Source organism: Nicotiana tabacum, chromosome 21 (assembly GCF_000715075.1).
Source record: "Nicotiana tabacum cultivar K326 chromosome 21, ASM71507v2, whole genome shotgun sequence".
Lineage (NCBI taxonomy): Eukaryota > Viridiplantae > Streptophyta > Magnoliopsida > Solanales > Solanaceae > Nicotiana > Nicotiana tabacum.
Window position 1 is genome coordinate 45,186,689 of NC_134100.1, and position 14,825 is coordinate 45,201,513.

The 14,825-nt window shown below is 37.0% G+C and overlaps 1 protein-coding gene across 1 annotated transcript in view; it reads right to left on the reverse strand.

The window, feature by feature from the left end:
• The window catches only part of LOC107781563 ((+)-neomenthol dehydrogenase-like), a 47,573-nt gene extending 34,588 nt beyond the window's left edge, over nt 1-12,985 (reverse strand). The window contains exons 1-3 of the mRNA XM_075242194.1: nt 12,822-12,985; nt 12,372-12,630; nt 9,672-9,854 (exon numbers count right to left, since the gene is read on the reverse strand). Coding sequence (XP_075098295.1) covers nt 9,672-9,854; nt 12,372-12,630; nt 12,822-12,877 — 498 coding nt within the window. The 5' untranslated portion in view covers nt 12,878-12,985. The remainder of the gene's footprint in view (nt 1-9,671; nt 9,855-12,371; nt 12,631-12,821) is intronic.
• Between the last annotated feature and the right edge of the window lie 1,840 nt (nt 12,986-14,825).

The following is a 14,825-nucleotide window of genomic DNA, read 5'->3' on the forward strand; positions in this document are numbered from 1 at the left end:
CTCTACAAGAAAGCCAGTTAGAAGAGTACCAGTCTCATAAAAAGTCGGTATGAAGCTCTCACCAGATTGTGAATGCACCAGAGGTGCAAGTATTATAATAAAGCTTCAAGTTGAGGAAGTGAATTATACCTGTGTGGAAGGAAGGTTATGAAAGAGATAGAAGAATGTGAGGCGATATTTTAAGGTAAGTAAGGTAAAGGTGAACAACGTACGAGATATTCAAGTGCAGAAGGTTGTGAATAGTCCATACTTCAGATAGAAGGCTAGAAGCGCTGGGATTCAGTATCCAAGAATGGTATCGGCGTCGTCAGTGGCATATCTTCAGCCTATGGTTTCTAGGTATCGAGAGGTCTAGTTGAGAGAGTAAAAGAAGAGTTAGAGATGATATGATGTCTCGCTTGATGTTCCAGAATAACACAAGGAAATTTATGGTGCAAGCAAGTTGAAGGAAGGCTGTGAGTAGTAGAAATGGATATGTGTAGGTCGCAAGCTAAAGTATGGTAGAGCAACAAGGTTTTAGGAAGACATGAGTAAGGATAAGAAAGGGCAAATGTGAAGGTGACGAAAATGGATAAGCCCTCGGGATTAAGCCCGTGAAAACAAGAGAGATGATGGTTTCTCTAAGTTATAGAAAGCTCAGTATAGCCTGAATGAACTCAAAGGAGTCTAAGACTAGTAGCATTTAGAAGAGATGGAATGCTGCCCTGGTAGTAAAATGAGGGTGTGATTGTGATAGATAAATGATGACGTTTGGGCCTTTGATTGAGTAATGACGTGAAGAGGATTTCATGAATTGTACGAGATTAAAATACCCATGTAAAGTGAATCACATTGGGATACTATGAAGTACGGTTATGGAAGTATAGTATCACCCCTAGGTGGATCAATCTAATTACTCCAGATGTCCCCGATGAGACGTAAGCCCTAGCGGCAGTGTTATATAAGAGGTCAAGTTATCAGTGGTAGATGATGGATCAACATTAAGGTGAATCAAAAATAGATGGATAAAGGTTCAACATTATGAGATGAGACCAGGTCGTCATACTTAAGATGAATAGTAATGAGGAAGCATTAAAGGACTTAGATTTATATATATGGGATAAGAAAAGAGAGTAACCTGGAGTTTGGTAGTAGACCTCAGTAACGACAAATCGAGGTAAGAGTTATGGTATAGTATGACCTACTTAGATGCAGTAAAGTCATGCGGATGGATAACCGGGCCTATGAAATAAGATATAGCAATATTCGTAAGCTCGACAAAGTACCGAGCAAAGAAGTTCAGTATACCTATAGATGCCCAGAGGGATATCTTATTAAGCTCTGTATATGTTTACAAAGTGAGGCCTAGAGATTGGCTAAAAGCTGGAGGAAAAAGGAGAGAAGAGTCGCATAGGCGCACTTACAAAGTAAAAGTCGTACAGGCTGCATGATAGAAGGTAGCAACAGTTAGGAGATTGGAAGGATTTCGACCATAAGTCATGGTGTGAGAAAGAGGCCTAAGGGGGGAATGCCCTGGCCTTTGAAATTATTCACAGAACAGTTGCCTAGATGGAAAGAAGAGTACTAAAGTATTCGGAAGACATAAGTCATGAAAATGATAAGTACATCAGTCAACATTCGAGGATGAATGTACCAAAGGGGGGAATGATGTTACACCCCATGTTTTAGTACGTGGAAGTACGCCATAAGTAAATTGATATAAGATCGGAAATTAGATGTTACATTCCGCATTTTCGTACGTTAAAGTTTCGTTTTAAATTAATCGACGTAAGTTCGGGAATGGGATTATATTGAGATTATAAGCATTATGCTATTTCAAACAAGTGATGAGTAAATTCGTGAAGGTGAGAGGGTAAGAAAATTGAAGAAAATGAATTTCGTCGAAGTTTGACATTTTGGGATAAAATACGGTCCGAGCTAAAATACTCGATATTTATGGACTAGTACCATACAAGGTACGACATGGCCATAATAGTAAGGTGTATAAAGTGTATTAAAAGTAAGTAGTATTTTAAGTAATCTGAGATAATTCTTAATTATATGGATAATTAGGTAATTAGTAATTTTAGTGGAAGACTAACTAATTAATTAGTTTAGTGGATAAGGAATGTCTTTCACGTGGCAGCCCCTTTTTATTTTTTTAGTGACTCTTATGTTATAATGGAAATGTGGCACAATTGAGTAAGATTATAAGGCTTAGTCATTAGTATGTGAGGCCCACTCCATTTAAGGCATAAAACCTCTCTAAGTCATAGAGAGGTCTTATAGCAAAGTGTTAGACAACGTTCAACAAAGATTCAACCAAATTTCATATCATCTTAACAACGTGAGTTGCTTCAATATTTTCTTCAAAACGTGAGATTGGCACCTTAAGAACATATATCAATTTAAAGAGAGATTTGGCATGTTAAAAGAGATACATATATCAGTTTCAAACCAGATTTCATGGCGTCTTAAGAACATGAGATTTGACAAATTCTAAGGGAGTACGGTGCAATCTTTCTCCAGAATATCATACGGATTTTTCCCTACCTCGATCTGCCGTTACGTGTTTCGTCGCAAACGACGTGAGTTAGAGGAATTGTCAAGAGAATCGGTCCAGGTATGTTAAGGCTATCCCTTCTTTCTTTTTGGCATGATGCAACTAATACAAATGAAACTAGCAAAATGCACAACTTTCATAAATGACTCCATTCATAGAAATACTAGGGGTTTCTATATTCTTGATTTATCATGTGAATTATTATTATATCTTCTATTCACGGGTTTCAGAAAAATACGTATTTGATAAAGTTTATCTGACAGGCATATTATTTTTATGACATTCCGAGAAATCTTATTAACGTATTTCTTATGCATTTCATGCATTTATACATGTACATTGACCCATGACCAGATGGCATTATATACGTATATATATATATGTATATGGGATATGGGAAACGGGAATATGGAAAAAGGTTACGGCGTTATATACGCACCACCACCTGATCAGCTGGTATATGTTGATGATTTGCCCACAGTGGCCGAAATGATATGATGGGATGCCCTCAGAGGCTTGATGATGTTATGAACGCATATACCTATGCATGGTATGACAATTATACGTATATGCATGACATTATAAAAAATAAAATGATTCACAGAGCTATGCAGACGTACATGTCGAGTCTTTTACTCCATGTTTCTCTCATGTCCATTATTTACTTATTTTCATTCCTTACATACTCGATACATTATTTGTATTGACATCCCTTTTACCTGGGGACGCTGCGTTTCATGCCCGCTGGTCTCGATAGACAGGCCGAGACTCCTCCAAGTAGGCGATCAGCTCAACGGAATACGTTGGTGCACTCCATTTGCTCCGGAGTTGCTTTTTTGGTCAGTATGATTTAGATGTGTATTGTTTGATATGGCGGGGCTCTGTCCCGACCTTTATGACAATTATGTATTCTTAGAGGCTTATAGATAGATGTCATGTACGTAAAGGATTATATGGCCTTGTCGGCCTATGTTAAGTGTACGAGTGGTTATTTTGGTCTTATAGGCCCATATGTCTTATGTATAAGTTGGTATTACATGTTGTATTCTACCTATCTCACGGCAGCCTCTGCGGCTCAGTTATCTTTGATAGTATGATACGAAAAGATACGTTATGTTATTACTCGGTTGAGTAAGGTACGGGGTGCCCGTCGCGGCCCATTGATTTGGGTCGTGACAGACCTTCTCCATTTTCGTTTATATTTTATACTAACCATTTTGCAGGTGTTTAATCGAAGACACCAAAGGATTCTTCAAACCCAAAGTCCTTAGGTCTGAAAGCACGCTTTGCACTCTTTTTCCCTTAGATCGGTATTTGCCCCAAATGGGTTTTTCCGGCGAGGTTTTTAACGAGGAAACCATTGTTCGTGCTAACTTAAAGCAATTCAACAGTATCCAAGGCTCCTTTACAATCAACCTCGAATACTGAGGGGCATCACCCTCGGATAGTTACAAGGAAAATACTTTGTGTCGATAGAGTCTCGATAGGTAAAGGACCAAACGGTCAAATGAACCGTGTCTATGTAGATTACTCGAGCCCTAATGGAAAAACATGTACGCATGTATAATCTATTGAAAGAAGTATTTTTCCTTACCAGAGGTTCCATGCCTTAGAGAAATTTATACTTTACAATTTCATACTTATGATCTATTGTGGAAACTTGCTTAAGGGCCGATCACAACTGAAGTTCAAACAATTTACTCTATACTCGGGGACTGCCGTCTAAAAAATCGACATGATCGAATTACTAAACCTCAAAATCGTAAGACCTTAAAAGGGCAATCCTCGATTTTATAGGCAACGGCCACGGCCACCCCACTCGGGGACTGACACTTCAAATGAGTTCGAAGTATAGCAGGGAAACAAGCCTAAGGGGCAAATCCCAAACTAAAGGCTACGGCCAAATTAACACGGTTCGGAGACGTTCGAAATCCGTTATAAAATAGGCCTTCAAATATTCACATAAACCGGTTAAAAAAGGCAACCCTCGGCTGAATTAATAAGGGTCTCGATAATATCGACCCTCGAAAAATCCTAAGGGGTATGAAATTGTTAGAACTCCCGGACAATTTTATGCTAAGGCATAACAAAGCAAAGGATTTCGATAACATCAATCCTCGAAAAACCTAATGGGTATAAATTTATCTCTTGCTAAGGCATGACAAATATTTATGATTAATTTTTCAAGCTGAAAAAGGGGAAAAGCCATTCTTTTGAGGCCATATTGGCCTAATTCATGAGCCTAAGGGCCATTTTATTTTTTGAGTTCGAGAAATCGTCCTTACTCAACTAAAACCTAAGGGTCACTCTACTTCGAGTTCGAACAAGTACTCACTCGATTTTAAAGACTACACTGGTCCAACTTCGGTCTAGTTGCCTAAAGTCCCAAACTTGTGAGCAAAATCTCCAAAAGGCATGAAGGCATGAATGAAATAAAATTTTCACGAGGCAGGAAATAGAATAAAGATAAGTCAAAGAGAAAAATGATCTTTTATATATACGAAAATATTTACAAGGATCGATCAGGTTCCCACACAAAAAATCAAAAAAGAAAAAACCTAAGATTCCTAATTTTCCTCAGGGGCAGCTTCTCCACTATCGAGTTCCTCCCCATTCTCGGACTTGCTCTTGCTGCCATCATCATCATCATCATCGGAAGAGGCCAGCACTCTAGCATCAGCTTCATGCTCTTTAGCCTTTATTATCTCGTCGGTAAGATCGAAACCTCGAGCATGGATCTCCTCGAGGGTTTCCCTCCGAGATTGGCATTTGGCGAGTTCAGCAATCCAATGTGCTCGAGTTTGAGTGATCTCGGCTGCCTCTCTCGCTTGGACATGAGCGGCTTCAGCATCATCCCGGTAGACGACCACGATCGTATCTGCCTCGGCCTTTGCCTTTTCGGCTTCAGATTTGGCCTTTGCAAGTTCGAAAGCCAACCGAGCCTCGAGCTCCTCTATTTTCTTTGCCTGAGCTGAGCTCTTCTCCTTCATACCTCAAAGCTGACTTTCGACCGATGACAATTGGGCTCGAGCAGCCTCTTTTTCAGCAGCAAAGCGGTCCATACTTTCTTTCCACCCCAAGGTCTCCACCTTCATCATGTTGACCTCCTCGCGGAACTGCTCGATCCTCTCGACCTTCTGCTGCAGCTGTGAGATTGAAATGTTAGCCACCGTCCCCGAATCGAGCCCATGAGCTTTTAAGATTTTCATGTCCTGCTCGATCAGGTCGGTCTGATCTTTGTGAGCCTTGGCCAACTCGGCTCGGAGGTCCTTGATCTCCTATTCTTTTTGCCCACTGAGAAGTTTAAGGGCATTTCTCTCCTCTGTGAACCCTTGGAGGTCGGCCTTACATCGGCTCAGCTCTGCTCGGGACTTTGAAAATGCCTCCTGATGGAGTGCCAAAGCATATACGAAAAAAAGAAAGGAAATTAGACAGGAAGAGAAGAAATAAACTAAGTATGATATCGATGACTCGGAGAGTTTGCCCGAGTCCTTTTCCAAGATCCCCTTGACTCGAGGCGGAATCTCCTCAACCACCACCGACTCAGCGGCCTTTGGGGCCTCGATGGTTTTCTTCACTCGGGCCACCAGTTCCAAGCCATCATCTTCATCTTCTTCTTCTTCTTCCTCCCTTAGCCGTTGAATCACATCCGCAGGCAGGGCAACGGTGTCTTTCTTCGACTTACGAACCGGATTCTTCTTAGCCTTTGGATCCTCGGAGGTTGAGGTCCTTTTCCTTTTCTTATCCTTCGCCAGCTTCGGAACCGGGGTCGAAGTCTCCTCCTCACCAGACGGGGGCCTCATGATCGCATCCTTGCCCAGGCCTGTACACGAGGAAATTGAATAAGTAGAAGAAGGGCATTTTAATCAAATCATCAAATAGACAAAAAGTGGGCTTATCATGATTTTTGGCCTCCCATCGGCCCTTTACTAAATCGCGCCATGAGCGCTCGACGTATGTAGAGGTCGAGGCCAGGTTCCGAACCCAGCTCTCGAGACCAAGAATCGCACAGGGCATCGAAGCGACCGCTACATCATGGAAAAAGACATCAATAAGAAAAGACAAAGGAACAAATAATACATGGAAGCTAACAGTGAGACGGTACTTACGATTCAGGTTCCATTTCTCAGGAAATGGCATCTTCTCGGTTGGGATTATGTTGGACGTCCTCACTCGATTGAACCGACCCATCCACCCTCGATCCTTGTCCTCGTCTATGCTCGAGAACAACACTTTGGTAGCCCAACATTGGATTTTATTAACCCGCCGCGATAGAGGCGGGGGCTATACAATCTAACAAGGTGATCGAGGGTGAAAGGGAGCCCCTCAACTTTGCTCACGAAGAATCGGTGCAGAATAATAATTCGCCAAAAGGAAGGATGGATTTGGCCTAGGGTTATTTGATATTGACGGCAAAAATCAACGATGACGGGGTCAAGGTGGCCTAGCGTGAAAGGGTAAGTGTAAACACTTAGAAACCCTTCCACATGGGTGGTGATGTCTTCTTCGGGGGTCGGGATCACCACCTTTTTGCCCTCCCAGTTGCAGTCTTTCTTTACCTGCTTAAGGTATTTCTCAGTTATCGAGCATATATACATCGACGTTGGCTCGCATCGACCAGGAATCGACGAGGCTTTATCGGTCTTGAAATCGGAGTTTAGCGCGCACCCCCAGGAATGCATTCCTTAAGACGAGGTTCCACTGGCATTTTCCTGCCGGCCGTTTGAGAAGATGAAGGAGCTTCTTTTTGTGGTACCGTTTTCGATGTTTTTGCCATTTTTGTGTAAGTTTGAAGAAGAGGAAGATAATAGGACTTGACATTTGAGAAAGGATTAACAGCAAGACCTGAAGATTTGTAGAAGGGATGAACTTAAGAGATGTAAAACGTTTTGGAGATTAGAAGGAAGTGAAAGTAAAGTTTGAATCAATGAGAAAGGGGTCTATTTATTGGATTCACGACGACAGTTCAAAGGCACTAGTGGCCGAACACCAACTGACACTCATTAATGACTTGGGTAACTGTACCGAAGGGACGTTTCGGTCACTCCCGTCGCTTACGTCACGAGGATGACGTCATGACAGGTCGAGGTAGAAAATCAAAGGCTCAATTCGTTTCTTGTCACTTCACTCCAAAAAACGAGGGGACTATCTGTATATGGTTAAAATCGGGCCCATCCGATTTTACTATTTGACCGAGACTGGGAGGTTGCATCGAAGGACGGCCTCGTAACAGAACCGACTAAATCACGAGGATAAGGTACCGAGTTCAGAATCGAGGTATCTGTCGAGATCGAGGCTAGTAGCGATCGAAGCCAAATGAGACAGACATCGAGCAAGATCGAAGATAGCACAATAACATAAAGGCAAGATATCCGTGACTGGTCGAGGATCATGGCGTAAATCTCGGAACGGATCAAATCAGAAACGGTTAATTAGTTAATCATGAGATTTCCTTCTGTAATTAGAATTATACCATAAGTGGAATTCCTCTACTATTTAAAGAGGGATTCTAATCATTTATAACACACATTGTTCACAGATATCAAAGCAATATAATTCTCTTTTTCGTTTATACTATTGGTCATCAGCTTGTTATATTTTAATTGTTCTTGCATCAACCAGTTCGAGGGTATCCAAACTCGAGGGCTGAGTTCCATTCTAACACTGGTTTGCTTTACTTTATAGTTCATTTCTGTTATTAATCTTCATATTTATCAATTGGTATTAAGTGAAATCACATGTCCTTAGAACCACATTATAAGTTTAATTGTTATCAAATTTTAAGGGTAAAGAGAGCCCTTATTGAATAATATATATACCCCTAAGAAGCTTTGATTTAAAATATTACTAGGAGGAGGATAAAGAAGACAATGAGTTGTTCGAAAGAAAAAGGAAACACATCAAAAAAAGAAAAGGGGAAACACATAAGCTTGAGGATTATACCTACTGATGATACTACCAAAGGAGACAAATCGACGGTGAATCTGCTAAAAACTTTGATTTAGAGGTTTGGGCATGAAGGAGGAAAAGAAGAGGAAATATATCGATCAAGTTGAGGATAAATCTGATGTTATACCTACTGATGATACCTTTGTCGGAGACAAACCAACCTAAATCTACTTCAAGCAATGTGACTACCCTGACAAAGGAAAAGGAATTGTTGAGAATTAGATGTTGAAAGCTCTGCTCTAGATTTAACTATATTGCTATTAGTCATTTCTCAAGGAAATTATGCTCTAGATATAACTATAATTTCTCAGGGTTGTAACAAGTCGTTGATACTAATTCTATTAACTCAGACCGAAGGGAAGTGACTCAACTATCTAGAGCTCTCCATACAGTGTCTTTATAAGTGCTAGAATATATAGACTCTTTATCCATTTATCGTTATGTCTCCTTGTCGCTGTCTTTATGTTCTTTTCTGTCAACCTATACCAAACATGCACTTTCAAGCTAAAATAATACAAACTTTATATCTTCTTTGGACTTAGTTCGCCTAAATTCCTTTAGATTTCTACTTCATCATAGTTGACTTAGGAAGAATTGATTAATTTTCAGTGGTATTCCAAAAAATTTCTGACTCTTCTTTTGGTTTCATTCTTCACCGAAAGCGTGCAGTTAATCTATCTCATTTAAAATTGTCATAATACGTCAGTTGAATGTACTATTCAAATAGTAGTTGCAGTTTAAATTATAAATTTGCGTGTGCTAATGGCAGAGAATGGAGAAGGTAAGTTCTAGCAGAAGAAGCATTAAGGATGAACTAGATGCTCACCCTGTCCTTGGGAAGTAGATCAGAGAGAGATTTAATATTTTCTTATCCTGATCAAGAGAGAGAAACGAACATATATGAGATCTCAATTATGTTAGACGAGACCCCAAGAGTGCAAAATTTAGTGTATGCAATTATCCAGATGGTATTTTCAATAGTTCTAGCTTCTTTATAACTTTTGTACGAACTACCTCATCAGGAAATGGTAGTTGATTTCCAGCCAAGTAAATTTTAAAGAATTCATAATGTTGGGCCCGTGCCTCATCTAGTATAGATACACACATAACACAGATTTTATTTATTTATTTATTGGCGAATTAGGAAAAAGAGAGAGGTTGTATTGATAAAATTACTTACACTAAGAAGCCCAAGTCTGGAGCTAACATTAAGAATTCGAGCGACAGTGGATGAACAACGAAACATGGGCCAGAGTTCTTCCATGAGTCGTTTGGGCCCATAAAAATTTGTAGATATTACCGTCTCTGCATGTTCCACGGAGTTCTCGTGAATATCGTTAAATGATACAGCTGCATTATTTACCTGAAATAAATAGTATTTAACACTATATCAAAAGTCAATATATATCAACTGGAAACTTCAACAAGATACATTATATTTATCTAAGTGAGATTGTTTATTCTTCTCCTTTCCTGAATTATTGGATGTTCATCGATCATTTTCGAAGTAGTAAAATGAAATATTAGTTATTTAACTAACATTAGCTTAATCTCTAGGTTATATTGGTGCATGTGACATTTCACTTTCAAAAGCAAGGATTTAGTAACTGATGCCAAGATTCTACATCATTCACCCTATGAGATGGGACATTACTTGAAGGCATGTATGAAAAGGAAAAAAAAGAAGAAGAGAAAGTAAACAAAAGAAAAAGGGAAAACCAAATATATCTATCATCTGCAATGCGCCCCGCACTCACATTAATAAAAATGTCCACCATGTGCGGATTCACGTCTTACAAATCTAACCATGTGCCTAGTGGGCTGGGTTAATTCATTCGCATCCCCATATGACTAATAAATTATGAAAGAAAAGAACATTTCTTCACAAATATCTGCAAATATTTATTATATATTCTAGTCAACAAATAGCAGCAGTTATCATTATTTACTCCCTTTTCAATCTTGAATATTTGGCCAAAATTTTGCTAACATTATGAATTTATATAAACGATAACTAATGACATTTATCGAGTTCATTAAACTTATGAATCCCAAAGTTCATGTGTAACAAAACAGATATATAGGTATTTCACCTTATAAATATATGCCACCAAAAATTTATTTGGATAAAATTGATGGGTAACTCACAGGCCACAGCCTGTCTCGGTTTCTTTTCCTTAAAATTGATGGTGATATGTTATTGAGTTTGAGTACTCTGACTCTGACCACAGAAGAGTTTCTCATACGGTCAAACACTCAAACTTTGCATTATCATCTATCCGTTCCGCTTTGACAAGTGAATAGTCCAAAAGGCAAACGTATAATAAACCTTCGATCGCCACTCATTCTTTTATAAACTGGTTGTCTTGTAAGGCAAAGATTGGTCTACTTTTCATCATGCAGTTTTAGGCTTCTTTTGGATTTTCTTTTGGGTGTGATTTTGAAACAACTTCTTTGAAATAGAATAACCATCAAGTTAAGTTGTATATGATTTTAAATTTGTTTTTGGAATATCAGTCATGAATTTGGTTTCTTAGAATTAGTATAACTTTTTTACTTTCGTTTTTGATTTCCTAAAAAATAAACAATTTAATTTCACCTTATTTATACTAACTACATATTAGTTCTTATTCTCTCATTTCATTTTATATGCCACTCCTTTTTATAAGTTCAATAAAAAAAATTGACATATTTGTATATTTAAAAAATTTCAATTTTAACATTCCGAGTTTGCCATGATTGATGTATAGTGTATTCTAATAGCAATTTATATGCAAATATTAAGACCTGCCCAGTAGATGCTTAGGTATTTTGAAATGCTATATATTTATTTTATATTTGTGGAGATTTATTAAGCTATCCAACCTTATAAAATGGAAGGAAAGGAACAATTGTTTTATTCACGACTTATAAAACACACACCACCATAATTTCTTCTTAGTGTGGTACTGACTTTGGATAAATCAAAGTGAATACTGAAGAACATTAAATACTTTTGTCTATTACAAAAATCAAGAAACATGCCGTGACCTCACGAAACTTAAAACTTGTGTTTATATATGGTTCAACTTCTGTTTTTGTTTGTCATTATTCTATTAGACCGAGTTGTAGGTTCTTTAATAACCTTTTTTGGTGCATAACCGGAAAAGAAGTAACTTTTCAGATATGTAGAATCAAATTGTAAATATGAACTAACTTGAGTATTTGGCCATAGCCCTCAAAGTTCTAGTATCTCTACTTCCCATGGACTTGATCCTAATGGGACATCCTTGAACGATTCTTGTTATGCTACTTAGTGATATAACATCCCTTTTAACCCAAAATAAAATCTTTTAAAGTGGATGGTCTTGAATTATTCCGCTTTTCTCATGGATAGAATTTTAATTTTAATAAATACTGTCCTCGCTTACCCTATGGGAAACACTATTAACTTTTGACCTTAAAGTTCTGTTTATGGTCCAAACAGCAGTAAAAAATAAAACACTACTTCCAAAACCTGTCACATTTTTGTAATTTTCTTAAGTTACTCTGCGTGAAAGAAACCTTATTTGCCAAAAACAACAGGTAACTACCAATTACTAACCATCGATAGTAAAGACGCGCACAATAGACTAAATTCTTTTGATAGAAAACGGTTTAAATAAATTAAATTTGTTATAGTAATACTTTATTTGTCATAATCGTTCGCCATTGATATATTAATTGAGTGAAAGCACTCAAAATCTAATGACTTATATATTAACTTCAGTTTTCAAAAGATGCCAAAGAAAAAGACAATAGGACAGCAATGATATTTAACTACTTAAAACTAATGTGAAATATAAAAAGAAAAAAGAAAAAATTAGAATACAGATGAAATAAAGAAGTTTTTGAAACTCACCAATATATCTAAGCCAGTGAAATTCTTGGCAAACCATGAAGCAAATGTTTTAATGGAGGAAGTATCTGACACATCAAGCTGGTGATAATAGATAGATAGGCCTAATTTCCTTAGAGACTCAACTGCCTCCATTCCTCTTGTATTGTCTCTTGCAGTTAAAACCACTGTTAATCCCAATTCTGCCATTCTTTTTACTAAGGCAAAACCTATGCCCTTGTTTGCTCCTGTCACTATTGCCACTGTCTCTTTCGACCACCATCTACATTTTTCACAAACAAAACTCAATAGATATATTTCTTACACTCATACATTTATCTAAAGAAAAAAAAAGGAAGAAACATCTCTTATATATTAATGGAAAAGTTAGATGTTGAAACGTAGTTATATATGTGTAACGATAAATTATTTAGATTGGAGTAAATATTTGGAACAAGCAATGAATGTTTTTACCTGGATTTAAGAAGGGTGGAACATGAAGAAGATAGTTCTGATTGTCTTGATGCCATTGCAGTGCAAGGGGGAGAAGAAGAGAGAATAACTCTATATGTATATATAGGTAAAAGGGAGCATGCATAGATTCTTTATTTTATTTTAGTTTATTTATTTATTTTTTGAATTGCACACAGCGTGGTATGAGTAAACAAATACACGAGGATGATAAATATTTAAAGGGAAAAGGGGCAAATTAGTATATTGTTCATCTACCTCCGTTGTACTATCGGGACATATCTACCCTTATAGTTAGCCAAACTTTTTAAAAGTACCCTTCACCTAATACCCTTCACCTAACGGAAAGGCACCAAATTAATAAAATAATTATTTAAAAAAATTCATTACCTATACCCGTTAAACCCATCATTTAAAAATTCAAAACCGAAATTTATGCGACGTCTTAATACATTTTATTTATTTAGAGAGAGACCGAGAATGATGGTGAAGTAGAATTAGTAAGAACCTATATTTTTGATTATTAGTTGTTCATGGTGGCATTAGGATGTCATGTTATCACTTTTGATTATTTTTTGTGTGTGATTATAATATGGCATCTCTTTGTCTAATGTAATACACACTTGACAGTTGGTTTGTGTGTTGGTAACAACTGATATATACTTTAATAATACTTGTGTTTGGTTAATACATGAAGTTAGTGTACTTAGATTGTTAAGTTGCTTTCCAACTTATTGGTATGCTTTCTTTTTTTCTTGATGAACTTCGTAGACTGTAGCTTGATATTAAATTGAATCTCCTCTAATTATTTTTAAATTTTTGTTCATTATAAGTTCAGTTGTTACTAAGAATTATGAGTATCACATCCCATAGTTTGGAATCTAACTTTAGGCGTGATTTGGCGATAATTACTTGTTGCCCAAATGCTTAAAGTATAATAAGAAAATTGTGGTGCGTGAATACTCATCAACAAAGGCTCACTGTTGGAGGAAGAAATACTTCGGTTGCTGCCTTAAGACTTCAGAAATGTTAACCTAATAAGATGCTATAAAGATTCTAAGTCATGTTAGAAAGAAAATCATGATGAATACTCGGTACAGTTTGACATGGTAGAAAAAACAAAGAGAGAAGCTAGAAGGAAAAAAATGGAAAACGTTGAATATAATAAACATACAATAAGGAAATTAAAAGAATCGGGACTCAATATATAAATGAATATATAGTTGTCAGTATTTTTATATCTTTCACTTCTTGAGTTCAACAAGTAACTACGAAGTAGATGACTAATATGTGAGGAAGAAGTGCAGCAAATGAAAAAAGTTTAACGGGTTATTAATGAGTTTTTAAAAAAATATTTTTTTTTAATTTGGTGGCTTTCCGGTAGGTGAAGGGTATTTTTAAAAAGTTTGGCTAACAATAAAAATAGATATATCTCGATAGTATAACAAAGGATATATGTGAATAATATACCAAAGTAAAGAAATATATTTGACCATTTTCCCAAATTTAAAAGTATGTAATACTTGAAAGTTGCACTATGGTCCAAATTCTTAGAGGTTAGGCAAATTAATGACTTCTAGACCACATGTGCATCACTGTTCACAGCCTTCCCACGGTATTACTAAATGCACGAAAATAGAAACTTTTCTACTCATGTCACAAATTAAAGTAACTGCTCCTTGCATCATTTCCCGGGAAAGATACCCTCCGTTATATTTCCGTTTCAATTTACGTTGAACTCATTTGACTGAATATGAAATTTAAAAAAAGAGAGAAGACTTTTGAACTTGTGGTGTAAAATAAAGCACATATATTTTATGTGGCTATAAATCATTGATAAAGGTAAATTGTTTTCAAATAGAAAAATATGTCATTCTTTTTTGTATGAATTAAAAAAGAAATAGGTTCTCATAAATTGAAACGGAGGGAGTACATCATTTATTTCTCTTTTATGCTTTCAATTATTTTCTTGTCCTTTTTAGCTATATATTGTCATGATCAACTCCA